This window comes from Falco rusticolus, chromosome 5 (assembly GCF_015220075.1).
Source record: "Falco rusticolus isolate bFalRus1 chromosome 5, bFalRus1.pri, whole genome shotgun sequence".
Taxonomy (NCBI): domain Eukaryota; kingdom Metazoa; phylum Chordata; class Aves; order Falconiformes; family Falconidae; genus Falco; species Falco rusticolus.
Genome location: NC_051191.1, coordinates 66745789 through 66768838, shown reverse-complemented (window position 1 = coordinate 66768838; position 23050 = coordinate 66745789). Strand labels below are relative to the sequence as shown.

At 47.8% G+C, this 23050-nt stretch overlaps 1 protein-coding gene across 2 annotated transcripts; it reads right to left on the bottom strand.

Annotated features, from left to right (window-relative positions):
* Window positions 1–4464: 4464 nt before the first annotated feature.
* SINHCAF (SIN3-HDAC complex associated factor) lies at window positions 4465–23050 on the bottom strand. 2 transcript variants are annotated; one of them, XM_037389715.1, is made up of 7 exons: window positions 22926–23050; window positions 16731–16795; window positions 12589–12736; window positions 10449–10548; window positions 9337–9463; window positions 7750–7900; window positions 4465–6898 (listed from the first exon to the last, which is right to left on the bottom strand). In XM_037389715.1, the coding sequence occupies exons 3-7, from the start codon at window positions 12714–12716 to the stop codon at window positions 6736–6738; spliced, it is 669 nt and encodes a 222-aa protein (XP_037245612.1). In that variant the 5' UTR covers window positions 12717–12736; window positions 16731–16795; window positions 22926–23050; the 3' UTR covers window positions 4465–6735. The 2 variants fall into 2 exon arrangements, with proteins under 2 accessions (XP_037245612.1, XP_037245610.1); XM_037389713.1 differs by lacking the exon at window positions 16731–16795 and having other exon boundaries at window positions 22926–23049.

Below are 23050 nucleotides of genomic sequence, written 5' to 3'. Positions count from 1 at the left end.
ATAATGCTTTCTGCTCCCTCTTCATCTCTTCCCAAGAGCCTTAGAGCCACAATGACGCTTACAATAACATTTGCATAAGGAACAACCAACTATCATTAAACCAGAATACAAACAAATAATTAAACTAGAACCTGAATAATTGTTTTATTCTGCCGATGTCAGGTAAAATCCCTGAGGTAACAAAGAAGCATCTCCCATAGCCCTGAAGCTGCTGTCAGAGCTTGTAATAGCCACCACAGGTGTACGTGTAACCTTCCTGAGCCAGCGGGTACCCCTTGGCTATACAAGTGCTCGGAAATTCTCTGCGGCCAAAGAGGCTCCGGCGCTGGCTTCTCCTCCTCGGCCTCTTGCCCTTGCTCCTGGCGTGCCCAGAGCTGTCCCGCCACCCCTGCCCAGGAGCAGGCCCCAGTATCCCCTCACACTCCTCCCTGTTGGAACACACCAAGTGGCTGTTCTTCACGGGCGGGAGGGTACGAGACAGATCAGACGCTTTGCCGAGGCACGCTGATCCAAGCAAAGCAAGAGCTGCCTGTTCCCATGCCATGCCCCCCGTTCCCCCGGGGCCGGACAGACGCCTCGGAGCCCGGTCAGCAGGGATGAGCTGTGACCCCAGCCCCGCTGCCAGCTGATTTTCCCGGGGGGCTTCACTCCACCGCCAGGCGGGCAGAGCCGGCCAGGGGGACGGGTTCTCTGCTGGGGACAAGCCCGGCCGTTCGGGCAAAAACGTTCTTTGTCCGGTACCTCCTCGCTGAAACGGAACGAAATTAAAGGCCCGGCCTCACGCACCCGCCCCGCCTGCGAGCCTGAGCCAGGAGGCGGCGGAGGTTCGCGCCGGGTTGCTGCGGCTGGAGAGCGGAGCTGGCCGCCCGCGTCTGAGCGCCGGGAGCGGACGGCTACCGGGTGACTCGACTCCTGCCAGCGCCGCTGCGAGCCGCCTCCCCGGGGCTAAGCAGGGCGCTGCCGCCAGCCACGCCGCTGCCACCGGGACAGGGACGCCGCGTGGGAAAGCGCACCGGCGGCGGCCCGGGCAGCCCGGCCGTGCCTCACGGCGCCCGCCGCCCCGGGCACAGCGCCACCTCGCGGCCGCCGGCGGGGCCGGCCCGGCCTCACCCCGCCGCGCCCCGGCGGAGCCAGCCAACCCCGCCTCGCGGCGGCGGCCCCGAGCGGGACGGGACCCAGCGGCGGCGAGAGGCCGCCCGGTGCCTCCGCCGCTGGGCGAGCCCCTGTTGCGGCCGCCCGGCCTGCCAGCGCCCCCGCAGCGGTACGGGCCGGGCACGGGGCTCCCTGGTCGCGACAAAACGGTGGAGCAGTTTGATGGCATGAAGGCGAGCAGCGCTGGAGGACGTTGGCACAGAAGGACGTAACCGCACCTGCCAGTTGTGCGCTCCTTCCTCCAGAGTGGTCAGCTGCCTGGCAGCCTGTGCTTGCCCGATGCCTCCTGCAGCATGCCCTCGGGTACCAGGCGTTTAACCCTCCTCCTACACGCCTGTATTTCCCCGGCATCGTCAGGCCACGTTGCAGGTCAGCAGTAAAAGGTACCTGCACGCCTCTCTGCAGCCTCCAAAGTGCCCGGTTCCCACAGCTCTGTGTAAGCCTCACCCACGCTAAGCGCATTTCCTGGCCCATTTCCAGCTCTCCCAGTCCTTTGTGTGGCTTCAGCAGAGACCTGGGGCCAGGTTCTCACTGAGGTTGAGAGTACTTGAAACAGGATCTGTGGTGAAGAGAAGTCTACAGCCAACGGTGAGGGCAAGGGCTGGGTAGGATCATGAACAGTCCTTTCCTGGCACAGCACAAGCAAGCTATCAGGCTGCAATAAGGTTTTACCATCGGTCAGATTCTACTCTCGGTGCTGTTTCTCCTTCCTCCAGAGGCCAGACCACACTGCTCCTCCTCCAGCCAGCCACCTCTCCCACCATCCTCAGGGCTATTTAACCACTTAGCAGGAACGAGCTACAGATACAGCTCCACATCATCCATGTTGATCACCCCACTGCCTTCGAGGCAAGGCCACAGCTGCATATTGTCAGTGCTAATCAACCCACTGCTGCATTCCTCTACACTTTCCCATGCCCAGAACCGAAGGCTTAGGACACCTGGGCAATCTGTCCCTCTCCAGTCAATCTTGTACTCAGTGGGAGGCTATGGCAAAGCAGATGTCATGGTCTCCTGTAGCGATAACAACACTCTCAGACACATTAGAAAATATCCTCCAAATAACTAACAAATACAAAAGAAAACCAAAACCTAAATTCTTTATGATAAATAGCATGAAATGCTAGTGTTACATTCCCTTCAAATATATTCAGCATTTAGAAGTACACAAGTGTTTTGCCTTGTTTTTTTCTCCCAAAATGTCACTTCTCTGCAGGTCCATAACCATTGACTTAACCTGTTCCTCACTAACAGAATTCCAAGTCATTGCAGTTAACACTAACACAGACTTTCCAACAGAAATAGCAACAACAAAGTGGGGTTTGCTGAAAAGGCTAGATTTGCTACATGATGCCCATCGCAACCAAACAGGTACCTCAGCAGCTCTCCAAACCCTACACACCATTATCCTGCACAAGTTTTGTTTTTGTTTACTGGAGACTGTTTATAGGGAGGTCAGCAGCAGTTTCCCAGTGCCACTTCCAGTGTCTGAAAAAGGGGAACTGGACACGTGCTCCCTTTTCCCCCTCGTGGCCAGATTCCCACCGCAAGCCAACAGAAAACAAGAGCGAAAAGGGAGCTGCGCCTCTGTTGGCAATCACAGGACCAGGTCTGCAGAATATATGGCAGACTGCTCTCACCCTTCATCTGGACAATCTAAAAGTTGTGCCACAAGAACCATTTAGAAAGACCTTCCCTTTTTGTTACATCCTACTAAAACTAGATTTTTTTATAAGATTTCACAAGAGTTCTAACTGTTTAGTCACAGGGGCTGCATAGCACCCAGTCATCTGCCAAGAAAGCAGTTTATAGCCTCAGTGTTGTAGTCACTGAAAAAAGTTTCTACATTGTAAAAATCAGAATAAAATTACTCTTTGTGTGGCACCATACAAAAGCAAACAGAATCCGTACACGTGTGCTTCAGCAGCAGCACTGGGCACTCAGCTTACGCTTTGGAAATTGTGGATCTGCTTCCTGTCCATTGGTGACATCCAGCAAAATACTTTCTTGTCACATGCCTTGTTTTTCCTCACCTTTGGAGTATCATACAATCCTCTGAAAAGCATCTTACATTGTAAGGTATTTTAGCAGATGTCACACATCATTGTGACAGCCAATTCAGGTGGAGCACAGGAGGGCTTTACCCAGGATTTTGCCTCCTTTCATTTTACATTCCTCCAAAGACAGCGGGTCCTGCCTCCCCAGCATCCCCATAAAAACCGCCTCCTCTGCAGCTGTAATCCTCTATTAGGTTAAGGCTAGGAGGAAAAAAAAAAAAGCCCTCTGTCCATCAATATTGGTGTTCTAAGCACCCAGAGGTTACACAGACAGTATCTATATCACCAGCATGCAGCAGCAGCATAAAAGAAGGAAAAGTAATTATTTGGAAAAAAAGGTGTAACTTGCAGAGAGTAGGATACACACTAGCTTACTTGCTTTAAACCACCTTTTGGTGCACCTGCTTCTCTTCAGTGACTTTACAGAGCGCTTTTCATTTTCAGTGAACCAAATCACACTCAAGGTACGTTTAGGCACCTACAGCAGGTAATACAGCAGATATGTCCAAAATAGATGTCATTGTACTAAAATCAGGTGGTCTTGCAGTCTATGCAGAGCTTTCACTGAAACTATTCCTACATGAATCTCTGGATATCATTGTGCTCAATTTATAAGAAAATGGCCAGTGTACCAGCAGGAATATATCACTGTCTCCACTAAAGTTCAAAACATTCTCTTGCAACAAGCCATCATGCTTAAGGTTCCAATGTTCTCCCCATTATCAGGGAATAGCTTCATCTTTAAACTCAGTTACTCACTGCCATCTCCTGCCAGAGACCTTGCTCACACACCAGCCTGCTGGAGCTTATCCAGCTGAATACATCTGTTGTGGGAACACTCCAGGCTTCAGCTTCAGGACAGGAGCACTGGTCTCTTCCACTGACTCTGGAAAAGGATGTTTCCAAATGCCATCAGCACCAACCTTTTAATGCTGTTGCTTCAGCTGGCCTTTGCTGAATGCCGGTGAGCTAGACAGGGAGCAAGCCCCTGGGGAACACCAAGATGTCAGCACCACCCATTCCCAGTAAAGGAATGCCTGACATAGGCAGTGCCAAGGGAAACCTCTGTGATTCTGCCCCCAGACAGCGGTCTATCATACTAAACACCATCTCCTTCCCTTGCTCTGCTCTTCCTTACAAGTTAGAGAATTATCTCATCGCAAAAAAAAGTCTTGTTCAAATAGAAACATGGGTTGCCCGGGCCAGTTCAAACACTAATTAGCAGAACAGAGCTGAATACAGGAGAAGTTGTTTATTTTCTAAATAAGTCTAAATTTATTCATTACCCTAGTAAAAAAAAAGTTTGGATTACAAGTGTCTGAACAGTATAAAAGTACAAAACAGGTTCCATAGATTTCTAATACATTAATACAAAGTGCATGACTACATACAGTTCATTTTGCATTACTACTGGGAATGGAAGAGGTGGGATGGAGTAGAGGAAGCAGTTGGCGGTTGAAACCTAGCAATAAATAAATAAATACAGAAGAGATGATCCGTATCAGAGCACATCCTACCACCAATACTGCAGCCTTATACAGAATTAATGATGCTGAAAACAAAAATTCAAATGAAAGCAGGTGTCTGCAAAAACAGCTAGGACTCTTGCTCAAGCCCTTATTAGACACGACCAACCTAATTAAGCTGGTATACAAGCAAGTAGCCATTATATCTACGATTGGACTCTATGATCTTAAAAGGTCTTTTCCAACCTAAATTATTTTAAGATTCTGTTTGGTTGCAGATGAAAACAAGGTAGGCAGCTTTGTCTTCAGAATCTCAGAGAGTTTAGGAAAAGCAAAATAAGACCAATGAAAGCTGTAAGGCTGTGATAAGTCAAAGCCCTGTTTCCCCTGATGTTCTTTCTCTCCAGAGGTTGGCTTACCCAATGGAAGGAGAGGGGGGAGGAAAGGCAAAGAAAATAAAAAGTGTTCAGGGTAGAGGCTCCTCTTAAAACCTGCATATCTTTTCCCACCTATATTTTCATTTGCTAAGCATTCCCATTTCAGGAAGCGAGACTACATAGAAATCCAGTCCTAACCCCTACCCACCACAGTATTATGCCAACTCTCACAAAAAGGAAAGCTTGTAGCAATCCATTGTAGAATATCCCATAAGAGTATCAGTAAGAAAAATCCTCCCCACCCCCAAAACCAGAAACAAACACACAAAAAAAAGCAGAATTCCCAACTTAGACAAGTTAAACCTTCATAACAGGAACGTGAAGCAATTGGGAGCTAAAACTGCAGCACACTCTTCCAGGAAGCTGCCTCCACCCTATAGGCAAAGTGGAGTTTGAAGGAGTGTCACAATGGTTTGCACACGAGTTTGTCTAGGAATCCAAAATGCTACCTTTTGATCACGTATGCAAACAGAGCTGCCTCAATTCCGTACAGCACCATTCTTAATAGAATTTTTCATATTCAGTATTCACAAAAGCATTGATCTGGTGGTCATTTAAACAAACAAAAAACACAAAACCCGAACACAGAGAAGCACTGCAGGGGAAGGGTTTCAAAATGGCAATTGTGAATCCAGACCCCAGGCTGCAATCCGATTATGTCCCTGGACCAGAGCCTGATTTCTTAGCAAGGGGTTTGGATCTATGTCAGGTCCAAAACCAGCATAAAGTCTGGTCTGTGGTCACATTTCAGCTGCACTGGGCCAACAGGTAGCAGTTACCCAAGTTCTGGCCATCATCTACACCTAACTTGGGTATCAAGATGTTTTCTTGGTCCATCTCTGATCACCAGTCAATTACTACATGAAGCCCAGGGTATCTGCTGCTGGGTTAAAACAAAAGTAGCTTCCCATTTTGCTATGTTCAATTCTTAGGTAAATCTTCCTCCTTAGCTAAGGAGGAGAGCTCTCCCACCCCTTCTGAAAAGCACTTTATGTTGGGGGGCTTCTTGGATAACTAGCACTTGTAGTAGAGCTGTCTGCAGTCTACCAGTCTGTGTCACATAGGAGGGATGAAATATCTGTCTTTGTTATGTCAGTAGTATAGGGTGAGATCTCCACACCTTTAAAAAATATATATTTATATAACTAGAGAGGTGACTTAAAACTTTTCTATGTATTAGTTCATCTTATTGACTCATACATGTCTAAGAACGAAATATTTTCTTGGGGACTTAAAGGAAGTTACCAACCAACTTTAAAAAAAAAATGCCTTACAACCACTGCTTCTTTCAATACAGAAACATGAACTACATATACTTTCATATACAAACCCCCAGCCTCATGGTCACTTGTGAAGCAAGTGGGGTGGGGGGAGATTAGACAACCTTGCAGCAGCATTCAGCTTTGCTAAGTGTTCCATAGCATCTTAAATATTATGTACAGTCTTTCTGAAAGGATACAAACTGGCTTCAGAGTTTGTGGAATTGTAGCAGTAAAACCCAAAACAGTTCTAGGGAATAGTCTTTTGGCAGCATAGCAGGTGTCCAAAGTGAACAGTCACTTTTCTAGTATTTTTCCAGAGAATAAGAGGATCTGTATAACCTTCTTCAGCTGTCCGAGGAAGTCACCACTCCTCTTGGGTGGAGATTGCTGGAGACTGTGATCCTTCTTGTTCTGGCTTTTCAGCGGCAGACTTTTTATTGCTACAGCAAGGTTTGAAGAGATGAGTGTCTATGAGGACTTCCCCAAAACGCCCTTTGTAAATAATTCCACAGCAGACCTTTTGCCTGGAAGAAATGGCAGAAAAGAGACAGATAGTTTGTGTGGTTAGAATATACAGAAATGCAAAAAAAAAAAAAAAAAAAAAATCAGTTTGACCCAAGACACCACCTCCAGCTCAGAGGTTAGGAAGGAGAAGTCTGCTCAGAAACAGAAAACAAGTCTGTGTATAATCTACAACACCACTTTGGAAAAAAACACAAAACCAAAAAAACCAAACCTAAGCCTCCCATTTTGCTTCCCAGAGAAGTTTCAGACACACGACTATCTGGGCTGAACTAACTTTGACTACAATGCACTTGCAAACACTATTGGAGAGGAGGCAGCAGTCACAACAATTTCAATATAGCAATTGGCTAAACGAGGGGTTACTGTGTCACAACAGGCCATAACAGAGAACAAGCTTGTCAGCTCCCAGAAAATCTTGTGGTTTTCCTCCCACTCCAGTTTTTTTTTTTTTTTTTTAATGACTACCATCACAGGTCAATCAAATCAAATGCTACCTTTTGCTGGCAAGCTGAGCACACAGTTGTACTTGGTAACACATCATATCTACAGAGCACATTTTTTAAGACAAGATAATGACAGTCAGGAATATTGTATTACTCTCAAAACCACAAAAAATATTTTCCAGCAACTGTATTAGTATTTAGGGAACTGGAGGGAGATAGAGGAAAATGTCTTAAAACACACATTTCTTTCTAAAGACAGACAGATATTGTCTAATACTCTGTGACTTAAAGTATACCCTTAAAACAAATTAAGTTCAGCAGTAGCAAATTCCTGAAGAAGCAGAATCAAGTACTGTTTATGTGAAGTGAATTGCTATCTGCAGAGTGCATGTTCTGTTGCTTTTTACCTTTTCCAATATGTGAGATCTAAAAAGGAGAAAACTGGTGTTCTGCTGGACCCAGCACTCATCTCTGTGTCAGAGCCATCATCAGACTGGTTACTGTAACAGGGCGACTGAGCTGGGGAGGCACTCGAAGTGGTGCTGTGGGCATCAGAATCTGTAGGGGAAAGAAAAAAATGCAAGAATCAGAACATGCATCCAACGACTTACCCTCTTCCTGACTTGTAAAAGGTTGCACACAGATTGGGACCAGAGACACAGACTTTTTTTTTAATTAACAAGAAAAACCATATGTAACCAGAACTAACAATTACAACCTATTCTTCACTTGTCCCTGCTGATTTCTATAGAGAGATTATCTGTCAGCACTTGGGAGACAAAACTCGGAACTGGACAGGGTCCTTATACACAAGGGACTGGAAAGAGGTTCAGGATCAGGCTTCAGCTCCTAGCTCTCAAACACAGCTTATGCAGGCCACGCTTCAGACAAGATCCTAGTCCCTCTCTGGAATCACTGGAAGATCCTTGAAGATGATGGGGATCTCTGCCTCAGACTTAGTACTTTCTCTCTCTCACAGTAAATCTCCTTTCCTACCCATTCAGTTAAAGTCTTGCAAAGCTCTTCTCATGACTGCAATAGGTTAGGCAGTATTGAGCTTTTGCTGGATTGAGACTATGAACTATGTACTTTGTGCAGACACACACGTTAACAGAAGGTCTGCTCACCTACCTTCCAGTTACAGTCTCTAGCACCTACAGTAACACAATTAGGTTAACTACAGCACAATGAATGAGGCGATACAAGCCCTTTGGGTCATGGCCTTTACTGATTCTTTGGAGAGCTCTTCCTTCAGAAGGCCAGGTAGGATAATTGAAAGAAACCGAAGACCAAGTCAGCAACAGTTAAGAAGCTGGAAGGTTTGCTTTAGAGGAAAAGCCTAAAGTACTGACATATATTTAGAGTTAACTGGCAGATGGCATTGTAAGAAAGTTATGAATCCAAATCTATTTGAAGAGTCTAAGTGCTGGCGGAAAGAAATCACTGAGACCAGCAGAGAAAGGTGTAAGGAAACTATACAGAGGAAACATGGCAGGAATTTAAAGGGGTGTGTGTGTGTGGAATCTAGGTTAAATAAAAAGCCTGGGTTGAAAACATGTATAGAAGAAAAGGATAATGGCATCAACAGAACGGTGCTTCTTGGGGAAGGAGAGCTGAAAGTGGCCATAGTGAGTTACTGACAGCAGGGGGAAACCTCTTCCAACTTCTATTTCACCGAGGGTCTTGCCCAAGAAGTCCTTTCTAGACACATGTAATTTAAACACTGGACATAACCTACAGTTGTCTACTTTCAAATCAGGCTCCCCCTCCCTGCTTCCCCACTTCTGATGACCCACCCCCTGGCACACAAGCTCATCCTCCTCACGCCACCCTCTCCCCAAGCTCTTGGAGAATGAAAGGCTGTGAAAACAGGGAGCACCCAAATGCGTGAGTGTACAACTGAACCTAGCTGGTGATTCAGCTTGGCCAGTTAACAGTAAGTTATGTTAGGGGAGTCCAAAGTTTATTGCCAACAACTCTTCGGGTCCACTTACTGTGCCGTTTGAATTCCTTTTGCAGTTTGCTGATTTGATTGCTCTTTATTCTGCTTCCAGACAGAGTTTTCATTTTCTTTGGTTTCAGTGTTGTTTTAAGACTGGGTCCAGCCCGGGCATCTACCACCTAGAACACAGAAAATGGGTCCATTAATACTTCTGCATCATGCCCAGATACTGCCCTAGTCAAGGTACCTGTACTGACTCAGCTGAAGGTGATCAAAATCAATTTAGTTAAACCATGGCAATTCTGTGCACTGACACTCATGTTTCATTTAAATCTGGTTTATAAGAAGCTAAGCCTGTAGGAAAACAGTAAACTAGTTTAAAATCCACATTCAGGTCAACTTTTGCCTTCTTCCCATTTCTGACAAATTCCATTTAGTAGACAACAGTTGTTTAAGCAAATACAGTTTCAGTTAAGAGTGTCTGCCAAACATTTGCCCTGGAATTTTTATTTTTTAAAAAATCATTAGTTTAACTTCTGAATAAAGCTAGTGGTAGTCATAACCATAGCTCTGGCTCCCATTACTGTCAAGGCTTCCTGAATAAAGATTATAAAATATGCAAAGAATTCTGATCATCTTTCCAGCCCTAGGCCCAAACTGAATTAGATGTATCAAAACAGAATATATGAGTGAGAATAGCTGCAAGATATTAGTTATTGTAATTATCTGACTAAACGACACTGATTTATGTGTTGCCTGAGCAAGTCACCTTGCTTGTTCAAACTACTTTAAAAAAAAACAACCAAACAAAAAAACCCCAGCGTGACCAATTCTGGATAGAGGCCAAATATGAAATGTTTTGAGTGTCATAAGAGACTTTTGGAAAGTTATGAGCTTGTGAAAACAAGGAATTACAAGGTAAGTTAGTCTGTGACTCCATCCCAGGCTTGCATAATCACCATTTGCATGTAAGCCAAACGAAGACAGCTAAGAGCCATGTAAGAGGAAATACTCCAAAAAGGATTTAGAGATGCTGAGGGTGAGAAGGGAGAGTGTGGGGAAAATAGCAAGCCCCAAATCCTTGTCGGCACCTCTCCTATGTAGCAGGATGGACTAAGGCAGAAACAAGTTAGTTTTGGGGTGAAGGAGAAATAAATTACTAACATGATTCCAGTTTTTTTTGGATCCTGCTGGCAATTTTTTCCATCTTTTCACCAACAGGACACAGGCATTGCAAATATCTCCTGAGCGGGCCTCATGGAGCCTGGTAAAAACAAAAGCAAAAATCACTTGACCACAATTAGTAAAAGCACCACCCACCCCCCCACACTTGATAACAGCAAGAAACATAACAATTGATGGAAAAGAAGGGTTCTCAAATTCTGTTTTTCAGGCTTTACAATTCATCTGGGGTGCTCAAACATTGCCATTTAAAGACCAGGACTCACTATCAGAAAGCACTCTTCCTCATAGAAATAAAAGGTGTTGCAATCAGCTGCCAGAGGAGCACGAAAAAGTTCCTGTCACCTTCAGTTGGGTTTTTTCAAAAAAACCAACAGCCCTGCTCCCCCAAACAAACAAGAAAAAACCCTCACCACACTGCTCCAGTGGGTTGGTTGGTGTGGCTGGAAAAGGAAAGGAGGAGGAATAATCATATTCCTTGAACGTACATTTGGGAACAGACCTCACAGATCTGACAAAAGCTTATTCAGCTCTCAACTTTCTCACAGAGCTTCAAGGATGAGTAACAAATACCAGCTAACACTCCCGCGTAAGCGTAGGGTAAGGTTTCAGAAGCAGCAGTCACTGGAATGACAACAATACTTTCTCCCTGTAACAAGCTTTCTTCAGAAATTATCTCTACTGCTAACCCATGCTAAGAGAAACATAAAGGGGATACACTGCAGAATTTTTCAGCTATTTAAATGGGAAGACTCTAAAGCATTTATAGACGAACGGGGCAGGCTCAGATAAGCCCTTATTTGCTCAGTGTTAAGATTGCATTTTTACCTTGGCAAACATATTTCAGATAGCACAAGACCTTGTGTAAAGCAAGCTTCTTTACTGTAGTTATCAACAACAAGAAGCAAAGGGTCTTCACACAATCTTTCCACTGTCAAGGACAGTGGCCAAGAAATAGAAGGAAAACTGTCAGCACCAGATTTATGTACAAAAATCCATGGTAAATACTAAGAACTACAAAGCTGCACATGAAAGGAGTGTTTCTAGAAAAAGGGGGGGAGAGAGGGAAATATTTCTAAACATTGCAAAGATTTGCACATCTAAAGTTAAGTGCAGTTATTGATTGCTACAACAGTAGCACTACTGATATGTATATGTAGTTTTTAATACAACGCATGAGAGTTCCACTTGGGCCTATGATTTTCACGAGAGGTAGTCCAACAAGACTGGAAAGAAAAAGCAGAAAATATGTATCAACAATGCAGCCTTTTCCCAGGGAAATGATTTCATGGAAAGCTGCAGCATAAATGGAGAAATTCATATTGCTTCAGAAAAAAAAAAATCAAAATAAACAAAAGTAAAAATTAATGACAAACTATCAAGAAGAATTTGCTCCTGACAATTCGGGGACACAAATTTATACAGAACTTCAAAGTTCTTAGAATGTATTTCAAAAAAGTTAGAAGGGTCACAGCAGCTGGCACAAGAAATCACTGGTATTTATAGTTTTGTTTACCAATGTTTTCAAGTAACATTATGTGCAACATTACCCAATTAGAAAATGAATTACTGGATGCTCGCTTTCCATCAGAATGGAAATGAGAAGTTTTAATGACATTGCTATGCCCTATTTGAACAAAGGGACCAATACCTGAAATAGGGTACTTTGCATAAACTCTGCTGGAACTGTTTAACATTTACTCATCAAGCTTTGTCTAACATTCCTGTATCTTCAGAGACACAGAACACCTCCATGGACCTGTGCTGTTTACCATCTGGTATGGTAAGGAACAAGTGCAAAACGCAGAATCTGAGAGGGATCTAAACCCCTGCACATGCTGCGAGGTGGGAGAGGCATGAGCCTGACCCTTCACTACACCAGCTCTCCACTGGCAGCAACAGCAGATCGGTAACCAAATGGTACTGTACACAGCTACAGAGGATCCAGTTCCTCCTGGCCTGGCCAGGAAAGTTGTGAGGAAGCTGAAGCCAGCCTTCCCCTGCCACGCACCTCTGCTAACCCAGTATTTCAGTCTTTCAGAGCAAGAGGGACAGCACATTAGGTTTGTGGCTTGGAGACCCAACACTATGACCACAAAGTTGACTAAAGAAAGAATCTTACCCGAAACAGTTCTGGAAATCCTTTTCGTAACGTTTGCTGTCAGTGAAACGAGAACTGGAAGACTTAGCTCTGCAAATACAGCAGCCCTCTATACTCCGATACATCTTCGGTTTGTGAAAGCCAAACATCTTTTCCTCCCAGCTGTAGCCTGTGAAAACAAGCAGGAATGGGTATTACTTACCACTGTTAGATACTGAAAGAAAAACCTGGGAACTTCACTGAGCAAACCACAAGTAAATTATAATTCAGGATGGCAAACAGCGAGATTAGGCCACAGCTTTATCCTGCATTGCCTCGGAAGAACAGATGCACCTAGAATGCAGTTGCTTATTAAAAAGGAAAGAAAAAGTAATTAGCAACGGCTGGACTATTAAGTAATACCAAGCAGGACTCATGACAAGCCCATTTACTGCCCTATTCTACTCTAAGGGCACATCTACAAGAGCACAACCCAGAGATGCGAACGCAGCCGACTTGGCTAGCGAAAGCCCTGCATCTGTGGCAGAACAGGCTGCAGGACGGGCTGTGAGCTATCTGTGATGTGAACTACCGCATCATCATCACCGGCATCTGTTGGAAACAGCCCTGCCAAACTTTGCTGAAAGTGAGTAGGAGTCATTTTAAATGAGCTGCAGTCATACCTCTAGGCTGTAGGGCAGACATACCTGAAAAGCCACTCTAAAAACAGCAGGGTGGAGCCTCACCCAGCCCTCAGTGGCCATGTCTGCACTGCAGGACCCAGCAGGCTTCTCGGTTCTCAGGCCTGGGTGAGTATCCCAGCTCCATGTCAGCACAGGCTCAGTTCTTACCCTCCCACCTTCCCCACCCTGCTTTCCATGGGAAGGAAACCCAGCCAGAAAAGGGGCCGGGGAGCAGGACCCTGGGGCGCATTTCAGCACACACCTACCACACATCCCAGCCACCGTCAATGATGCCGGAGCGAGAGGTACTCCGTTTACAGTGTTTCTTCTTAACCACCAGCTTTGCAAAGTCAGCGCCGGCTCAGAAAGCCAAAGCCATGCTGCTCTTAGAGGTCCTGCCTGCCCTTTTCAGTGCACCTGGGCTGCGATCTGCTATCAGAGCAGGTAACGTACAGCGGAGGTGTTTTCCAGGCAGAAACTTCTGAAGTTTCTGTGGATTTACTACAGCCACCATGACAAAGACCCCTCCAAGACATGATGTCCCCACCACCAATCAGTTCTCCCCAGCCACCAGTTACTCCCCAGTGCAGACTCCTGTCAGGCACAATCTGACACGGGATGAGAAGCTGTCAGAACAGAGCTCCCACAATGCTTCAAAAACCCAAACCAACGACTGAGCAAAGCTGGTGCTTTCCTGGCGCTGAGCCTGGACGCACAGCAAGTCTTAACAGGCCATGCTGCATCTGTCTCGTAACACAGGCAGGGACCGTTCCAAGACGCTCTCTTTAAACAGACCGTGGTGCAAGGTTTGCCTCAGTCACCTGCTGCAGGGAGCGAGCGGCCACCTCCACTGCCTTTCACACACTAACTGCTCAGAGGGGACAGGCCACCGGCTGCAGGAAGCTCCATCAGAACAGCTTCCCACTGCTGAGAGAGAACTTCTGGTTTTATAAAGTTTAAATTAGATGGAGCCACACAAACAACAAGATTTCCCCTGCTTCCCTTAACAAGAGGTCAAGTCATTATATTCTTGTAGAAGCTAAAAGAAAAATACCTCTCCTCCCCACAAGTATTTCTGAAAGGCCCAGTAGCGCAGGCAGGACAGGACTTTCAGGAGCGCAGCATTTCCATCACTTGTGGGCAAGTCTGGTGAGAGGGAGCTCCCCAGCCACTTCTCAGTCCCACGGACTGCCGAGTTCCAGCAGCCCAGCTTGGGTTTACTGGTGAATGTACGTGGCATAGGGATCCGTCCCCAAATCTCCCACTTGCAGGAAGGTAAGGAATGCAATTCTAATATCCTCCAAAGGACAGAGAAAGAAATCTTCGGTCTACAGCAACAAGGCTTGCCGCATCATTAACAGCAACATAACAATTTGAAAAGTAGGTTCAAGTGAGGTCAAAAACATGCTTCCAAAAAAACAGCCATTCCTAGCACTGCACTTACCTTACTGACAGAGACTGGATGTGAGAGAAAAAGATCCCGCACATTTTTGTGGAACCACAGCAAAAGCTACTGAACCACCCAGGCCTAGTCACAGTCCTCCACACCAGTAAAAATACAGCCCCCTACCCCAGAGGGGGAGATGAGAGCATGCAGCACTGCCAAATAAACACACAAGGTTCCCAGGCTCCTAAGTACAACAGAAAAGCAAAAATTGTACCTAATACTGTTGGTTAATACTTACACGAACCCATATCCAGCTGAAAGCATACATGTTTACATTTCAGTTTAGCATATTATGATACAAGACCACTTGGCTCCTTGCAATTACTACTGCACAAACGTGCAGAAAGACACAAGTCAACTCTCAAAAAAAAGCCTGTTTTGATCAAACCCCTTGCAGAGCTTGTTGATGGCAAGGGACCTGCACAAGCTGAATGCTAAGGATGTTCTCCAGGCTTAGGAGAGAGATGGAGGGGGTAGGTCTTTCCTTCCCTCCTGTCCTAACTCATGCTATTTGCCACAGGCTTGAAGTGCTGTATTCCTTTCTTCTTTGTGCACATTTGCAGCAAAAGGAGCTCACCTAGGGCTAGGTTTTTCAAAGGATGACGTGCAAATATCCAGCAGAGTCACCCCAAATGCTGCCAGGCTGCTTAGGAGGTTCACTGCTCCCTCTATTAGCACAGCATTGGCCTGGAAGCCAGAAGCAGCCGTAGTAAGTAAAAGAAGGTATCTAACTAGTGACCTGCTGCATGGGCTTGCTGAGGAATGGTTAGACTCAGAACTGTTCTCTGCTTCTGCTTGGATATGTTTTCAGAGGCATGTAGCAAACGAATGCACAGCCAAATCAGGTTAGCATCCCTGGACTGTTAAGACAAACAACAAGAGTGTCTAGGCAAACACTTATGAGTAGGTATTTTGTTTCTTCACATCAGATATGCTTCTTCAATAGATAGTCTCTTGAGGACACTATGTTTAACAAGCCCCTGGAGATCCAACAGCACGTTCATCTGGGAACTTTCAACTACCAAACAGCAATTTTGGGTTTTGTTTGACTATTCCAATGTTACATCTGTGATCTGGTGCTTTTCTTTATAAGCCAAAGACTAACTGCAGGCACAAGGTTCATCAGTGCTGTAAAACTTAAGCAGCCAGAACATCCTGACTGTTACAGGGCAAGACACAGTGCTGTTATCAACAGTGTGATTTACTTTCTAACCCGGTGTCTTCCAGAAACACAGACACTACTGAGATGCTCTTTGTCACCAGCTGGTATTTATACCACAATAGAACAAGATGCATGTTTTACAATTAATGTTCTGGCAAAGACTGGCATCAGGCGCATATATTCTGAAAATATTTTGTTTTGCATCATTGCTGCCATTCTCACAGGAGCAGCCTTTCAACACCATCTTTCAATAGAAGGGAAACTAGTGCCATCTGTTTCCCACTTGATGAATGGTCAGCAACAGTATTACCATATATCATGCCTGAATGGGGAAGAGCTAGTAGCAAAACCACAAGTAAAACATTTCTCTGACAACTGCATTGAAGTGCAGTTATAAATGGAAGATGTCAATCCAGTTACACATTTAATCCCGAACAGTTGCTGTTGGACCATTATACACTAAATATTCTGTCAGCTGAAGAGCTTAATAGCTAACGTGTACTTAGAAGTACATATGACTTGCCCTTTAAAAGGTTTAACTCAAAAGCTTTGCAATTTAGATCTCAAATTAGACTGCCAACTACCGTAACACCTGAATCTTAGCCATGAAAGTTTAACCATGTGGAATTTGGGACAGAAAAAAAAAAGATGGCAGGTAGGAATGGAATAACTTCCATAGAAATTAAAAAGCATTACACAAGATAACTGTACCATATTTAAGCATGTTAGTAGTGTTATTTAAGCATGTGATTTGCCAACTTAAAGCATGCAATTAAAATATATGACATCTTTTAAATCAGCAGTTGCACGGAAGTGAAAGGGACAGCCCACCAGCAAAGAAACAGAAATTCTAGTGGAGCAGATTTGTCATTCTGCAGAAATGGAGACTTACCTGCAGTAGGAGGAGAGCAGTATTCCAAATCAGGAAAAAAGTGGTCCTCCTCCTCCCTGGTCTCCCTGCCAAAGGAGAAGTTGCTATTCCCTCAAGTTCTGCTTTGAACAATTTTAGCAACTTGGACAGACTCAGAAAAGACCGCAGGAAAAAGCTCTCTCCGACTCTGCCCTCTCACTTTTGGATAAGTAGTATCAAATACAGAGACTTGTCTTGCAAAAAAATTCAGAGTTCAGCAGAGAATAGTAAAGTAGGTGAGGAATAAAAAACCCACACCCCACACACGCCACTTATTACATTTGTGAAAGGCTCGTACAAAGCAGCATGCATCATATGTCTGAATACTTTCGTTACCTGTCAGGACTAGAATTTGGTGCTTGGTGTCTTTGCAAAATTTAACTTGATGATCTAAATTAAAAGGAGGTATTGCTTCAGATGCTCATTAAGTTTTCAAGTTAGGGAAGAGCTTCTGAACTCTTTCAGATTTTCAAATCAGAAAAGCTGAGCCACTTTGCTTTTCCAGATTCCTTCTGCATTCTTTCTGATCACCCAAGAAGAATGAAACCCCTTTATAATAGAAAGGGAGGAATTCCTAGAAGGCAGGCACGTCTCCTTTTGTAACACAATTATCAGGCCAGTTGGAAGGAACATGCTCACCTGCTTCTTGCAAAGCTGAAAGACAAACATTCCTTGGAGTGAGGGGAGAACAGAGGGATGCCAGTCCAACTACTCAGTACCTTCATCTTCCCACCTCCTCACTCTGACCCTGGATCATTCACCCTTTGTGCAATCCAAAACTGCCAGTACATTGTCAGACAGGAGAACCTCTGCAAATAATTTCATTGCCTCTTCTGTGTACAAAAGAGCCTTGGCACAGCCTCTCTGAAGCTGGGCTACAAAAAAATACATTCTAGCCTGCATATGTCGATGCAGCCGGTTCCTGTCAGTAAAAATCTCACAATGTTCATCTCTACAGAATTTCATTGGAACTAAGAAACATAGCCAAAATACTACATTTTTTTTCTTTTAAAGGAAAAGAAACAGATACCTTAATAAAGAAGGAATATACATACTCTGGCTTTTACATCTGCAAGTGCATACACCCAGGCACAAGCACACACATGAAAAATACTTCCAGAGCTGTCTATGGCGCCAGAAGCGGAGTTGCTTGACTTGCTAATAAATTCTTGGGCCTGTCCCTCTGCTGAAATGAACTGCAATACTTCTACTGAAAATCAGCTGTAGGACAGAGAATTGTACATGAACAGAGGAACTGATCTGTATCAGAGACTCAATGTAAACCTACCTCCCCCCTGAGTTTATGCGCTGCAAAAAGAAAATTTGGAATATAAGTTAAAATACGGTTTTCTGGGGTCCAGTTTTAACACGCCCAGAGCCAGAATACTCCAAGGAAGTAAGAGACCAAGCTACTTGGGAGTCATTTGAAAATGCAACTTCAGTATCTGCAAAAACATTTTTTACACTGTCATCAGTCCTTATAGCTCAAAACAGAGCGACTAATTTTCAACAACTATAACCTTAGAATTGCACATACTTTACACTCTTCTGGTCCCCTATATCCTCAGATTTTCCTTTCACTTCCCTTCCTCTCTCCACCCAGAAGATCTTTACTTGGAGGAAAGCTCTATTTGGCCACTACAGCCCAGGCACATCTGAACGAAACAGCATCCTGTGGAGTTTTCAGTTGATGAGCAAAGCAAAACCATTAAAAGGTCAAAACTACATCTTCAGGAATTTTTCCTCTGCCAAAATAAGCAACTCACTCTTTTGCTGGTAGTCGTCTGCAGCTACCGTTGTGTGCTCAGTGCTGCAGTGAAATCTTAGCACACCACATGCAACTGGCAGCAACTATCAAGCATGTATCAAAAATAAAAATGGACATTTTTTCCTATGTTAGAGCTTCTACAGCATCCTGGCTGCATCGCAAGCTGTTTCCTGCAAAGTTTTCAGGAGCAGTCAAGTCACAAAGGAGCTTACTCACCTGCTGATCTTCAGTGGGAAATTAGTACCTAACCCATTTAGACAAGAGAAGTGAAAGGCTAAGCCACTTGGGTGTTCCTTCTAAACTGCCATGCGGTTAGTGCTCCAGAAGGGATAGGCCAAAGCATGAAAACAGTAATCAGCAAGATTTGCATGGGGGTGGGGGGGAATCCCAAACCTGTCCCACCTGCAGACATTCGATCTTGAAAGAGGAATTCTTCCCGCTGTATTGCATAACTAACACCACACTCAGTCTGATCAGGAGCCCTGCAAGGAAAACCTGGGATGTTTCAGAAGCAACTGCTGGAGTTCAGTCTGTGATGCTTATCTGAGTACAGTCCCTGCAGCTGTTATGATGCTGCTTGCAACCACCTGCTACTGAAAAAGCATCCCAAACACTTGAGATCATGAAACACTTCAGTTTTGGTTTGGTTTTTGGTGGGTTGTTTGGGGTTTTTTTTCTTGAAGAGGGTAACGTACCCGATGGGGACTTGAACAGAAGTAGTAATTATTTGGCAGAACAGCTGAAGTGACTTCATTAAAAAGGATGCATTTCCATATCCTTAAGTAATCCTACTGGTCATTTCACTTGGACTTTGGACTGAGCACGTTCTACAGAAATGCAGTCTTGAGTCATGAAATGGAGTCCCACCCATGCATTCTGCTTAACCACTCAGTTTTCAAGCCCCAGCTTACTAGCTGCATGCTACAAGGGGTACAAGTCTGAAGGAGAAGTTGGTTGTCAAGTAGGACTGTGTATGTCATTCATCTCATTATGAAAGTACAACGCAGCAGGTGTTAAGAATCAATGCAGAGCAGAGAGCTTGGTGACACAGAAAGAACTGTTCAGCATGAGTAAGAAACTGTCACAGTTTTAATGTTTACTTTTAATCTGTGTGAATTTATCAGCTCTTTTAACATCTTCTACTAAGAAGACAGTCATATTTTCTTTCTAAAGGAAAGACTGTAAATGTAGGCAATTGGCTTCTCTTTGAGAATCTCTGGGCTGGGAGAGAAGTGAGGAGGAATTTTTCCCAGAGGCTCTGGCACTCGATCCCACCTACTTTTCAGTGCAAGCTGGATGCTGCATGCCTGTGGGAAATCCCACAACTTGTTACTTGCTGATTCTCAACCACAGACTACAGATCCCAAGAAACCTGGAATTTACCTGGGTGCCAAATGAGTTCAGTGTCCACTGGCGTCAGCAGAAAGGCCTCCAGTTCACTGTCCGCTCTACATTGCGAAGTTCGTGCAATCTTTATTTTAAAAAGCTGTAAGCTACACCATGAATCTGGCTGGGTGCAGGCTGGGGAGAAGGGGGTTTCCACAGCACACGGCCGACAAACAGTCTCACCTTCGGGAGCAAGCACACAATAGTACAAGGGTTCGCTGGGGAACCATCACCCTCCTGGCTTGCCTTGTAAAAGCGTTAAACAGGTGTCTCCATGGTTCTCACCCTACCACCTTCCACTAGTGACAAATTAAAATTCAAAGTGAAAAGAAGAGAGCATGACAGCTAGGTTGTTGTGCTCAGGTACGTTACTCAGCCTTGACGACAAACGTTGACACCCTTGAAGTTCTGGCTCAGTTCAGGACACTGGGACTTCTCCTCTGCCCACCCAGTGGGGCGGCAGCCTCCAGCCCAGCCAAGGGACCCCTCCTCTCCCCACGCAGCCGCAGGCTGAGGGGGCAGCATCCAGCACCGGCTGCCACAGAACTACAGCACCAGGGCGCAGCTCCAAACCTGTTTGAGATTGTAAAGATTATTCAATGATGTGGGTCCAAAGCACTGCCGCCAGCAGGGACAAGGCTCGCAGGCCGCGCGGGGGCCGTTCCCACCAGGTGAGAGCCACCGGCGGAGCCGAGGGTGGCCCCGGGACAGGCAGGGCTCAGCCCAGAAAACAACAGGTCTGGCAGGTCCCTTTAAACCCCTTTAACCGCACGCATCCGGAGATGGGTGCGCAGAGGAGATGGCAAGTTTGATCTCATGAAAAGGCGAGCGGGACTGGGAGCATTCCCCTGGCGCAAAACTGCGAGTTTAGGAAGAACGGAACAGTGATCAAAGGCGCCCGACAAGATAACGAGCCCGGCCGCGCCGCCGGGACCGGCGCACTGCGGAGGGCGGGAGGCGGCGGCCGCTTTCTGCCGAGCACCGCGTGGCGCGGGGAAGCGCCAGCCCGGGCACGGCGGGGCGCCCCGCTCCGGCCCGGAGACAGGGGGCCTGGCGGGCGGAGGCGCGGCAGCGCCGGGAACAAAGACCCCCCCGGGGCGGACGACCTACTTTCGCGGACGGCCCCGCCGGTCAGGTGGAGCCACGGGAGCGCACACGCGGGCGGCCGCGGCCCCGGCCCCCGCCTCCCCGAGGCTGCCAAGCGTTCAACTTGCCGAAAAACGAATAAAATTAAAAATAAATTAAAGCAGCACAGGAAGGGGAAGGCGGCGCGCGGGGAGGAAAGCCCCGAGAGCGGAGCTGGGCGCTGCGAGGCGGACCCCGCGCTGCAAACGCCGCCCCACCACGCGGTCTCGGTGCAGCAGCCCCATCCGGCGGGGGGAGGAGGGGGGGGACGGACGGCAGGACGCGGGGGGCGAGCCGCTGCAGCCCCGCCGGGCACCCCGACCCTTGCCCCGGTAGGGTGACGGCCACTTTCCGCCGCCCCCCGCCCCGGTCCCGTCCCCCCCCGCCCCGCGCTGGTTCCTCATGGCTCGGCCCTGACGTAATTCAAACATGGCAACAGTTGCACTTCAAAGGGCCGTCGCAGACCTCCCAGCAACGCGGGCACGCCGCGGCGGGGGCGACACGGACCCCCGGGCCCCGCGGCAGCCCCGGGGCGGCCGGCGGGGCTCACCCGCCCCGCCCGCGCCCGCCAACGCCGTGCGCGCAGCGCGGTACCCCGGGGAGCGCGTGTGCATCCAAAGTTTCACCGACCCTTCCAAAGTCCTCCAAAACCAGCGGCCAGCCACCAAAACACACCGTCCCCCGCGGGACGAGTGCCACCCCACCGACGCCCCCCCCCGGGCGGCCGAGTCCCCCCCCCGGGCGGCCGAGCGCTCTCCCCCGGCGCGCCGGGGAGCCGCGGCGCCCGCAGCACATGCGAGCCCTTTGTTTTCCTGCAGCCGGGCGCTGCCTACGTGCCGCGCCGGGGGCACGGCGGCCGCCCCGCTCCGCGCCCCGCCGCGCAAGCCGCGAGTCGGAACTTGGTGGCGCCGGGCGCGGGCACACGCGGACCGGGACGGCAGCGACTTTCACTCGCGCCGCGCGAGCGGGCAGGACGCCATCGCCGCCCGCCGCACCGTCCCCACGCCGCGCACCGGGCCGGTGGCGGGGCGCCCGCCGAGCCGGGGGAAGGCCCCACGCCGCGACCCGTGCGACCGGCACCACGTGTCACGCCAGCCCACAGCCACGCGCTTCCCCCGGCTCGGGGCGTGCGCAACCCCCGACCCCTCCGCAAATACGAGCGGTGACTAAAAAATACAAACAACTGTGTGAGTGCCCCCCACACGCTCCGGGAGCCGCGGCGGGGCAGGGACGGCGGGCACACCGGCGTGCCCCCTCCCCTCCGCTAGCACCAGCTCGCGCGCGCCGGCGCTACAGGTGTGCGGTGCGGTGCGCGCCGGGGCCGCACCTGCGCCACCCCCTGCGCACCGGGCGGGGGCCGCGTGGCGCGGCGGGGCAGCCGCGGCCCGGGAAGGGGGCCGTGCAGCCCCCCAGCTCCCCCAGCCCGGTCTCCCCAGTCCGCTCCGCAGCCGGGGACTGCTTTTGGAGTTAAATCGTCGCGAACCTTGCTGCGCTCCCTCCTCGCGACTTTAATCGTACTTTGCGGGGGGGTGTCAGAGCGCTCGGGATGGGTCCGCAACAATACGGGAGGTGTCTCTCCCCGCCAGCACCTCCTTGAAACTCCACTAATTGAGAAAAGGGGGAAAACGCCGCTCGCAAGAGCCATGCGTGTCAAACTGTTTCAGGCGGCAAAGTCTTTTTGCCGCTGCAACACTTAAGACAAGCTGCGGGATCAAGCGCGTGTTTAACAGAAGCCACCAACTGCTGGAAAAAAAAAAAAAAAAAGCAACCGAACCAAACAACAAAACCCAAACAAATAAACAAAAAAATCTCCCCCAAACCGATTTAAACCTCCCGTTCCCTCTCAGCTGTACTTTTCTTTCCTCCCCCCTGAGCAGAAAGGGAAAGAAGTCACTCACCGCTCTACTGCGCCCACCAACAAACGTGCGGTGCGATTCGGTGCGCGGCGAAGTCCCGCCGCTGCGCGCCCTCCCCGTGCCTCCGCGCTCTGCCTGCCAGCACTGCCTGGCGCGCGAACCCGCGC

Excerpts from the sequence above, each read along its gene's own strand:
- SINHCAF (XM_037389715.1), bottom strand. The coding sequence starts at position 12,716 with ATGTTTGGCTTTCACAAACCGAAGATGTATCGGAGTATAGAGGGCTGC. Across the intron at positions 9,464-10,448 it reads CCAAAAAAAACTGGAATCAT|GTGGTAGATGCCCGGGCTGG; the intron begins GTTAGTAATTTA and ends TCTGTGTTCTAG. Across the intron at positions 7,901-9,336 it reads AAAGGAATTCAAACGGCACA|ATTCTGATGCCCACAGCACC; the intron begins GTAAGTGGACCC and ends TTTCCCCTACAG.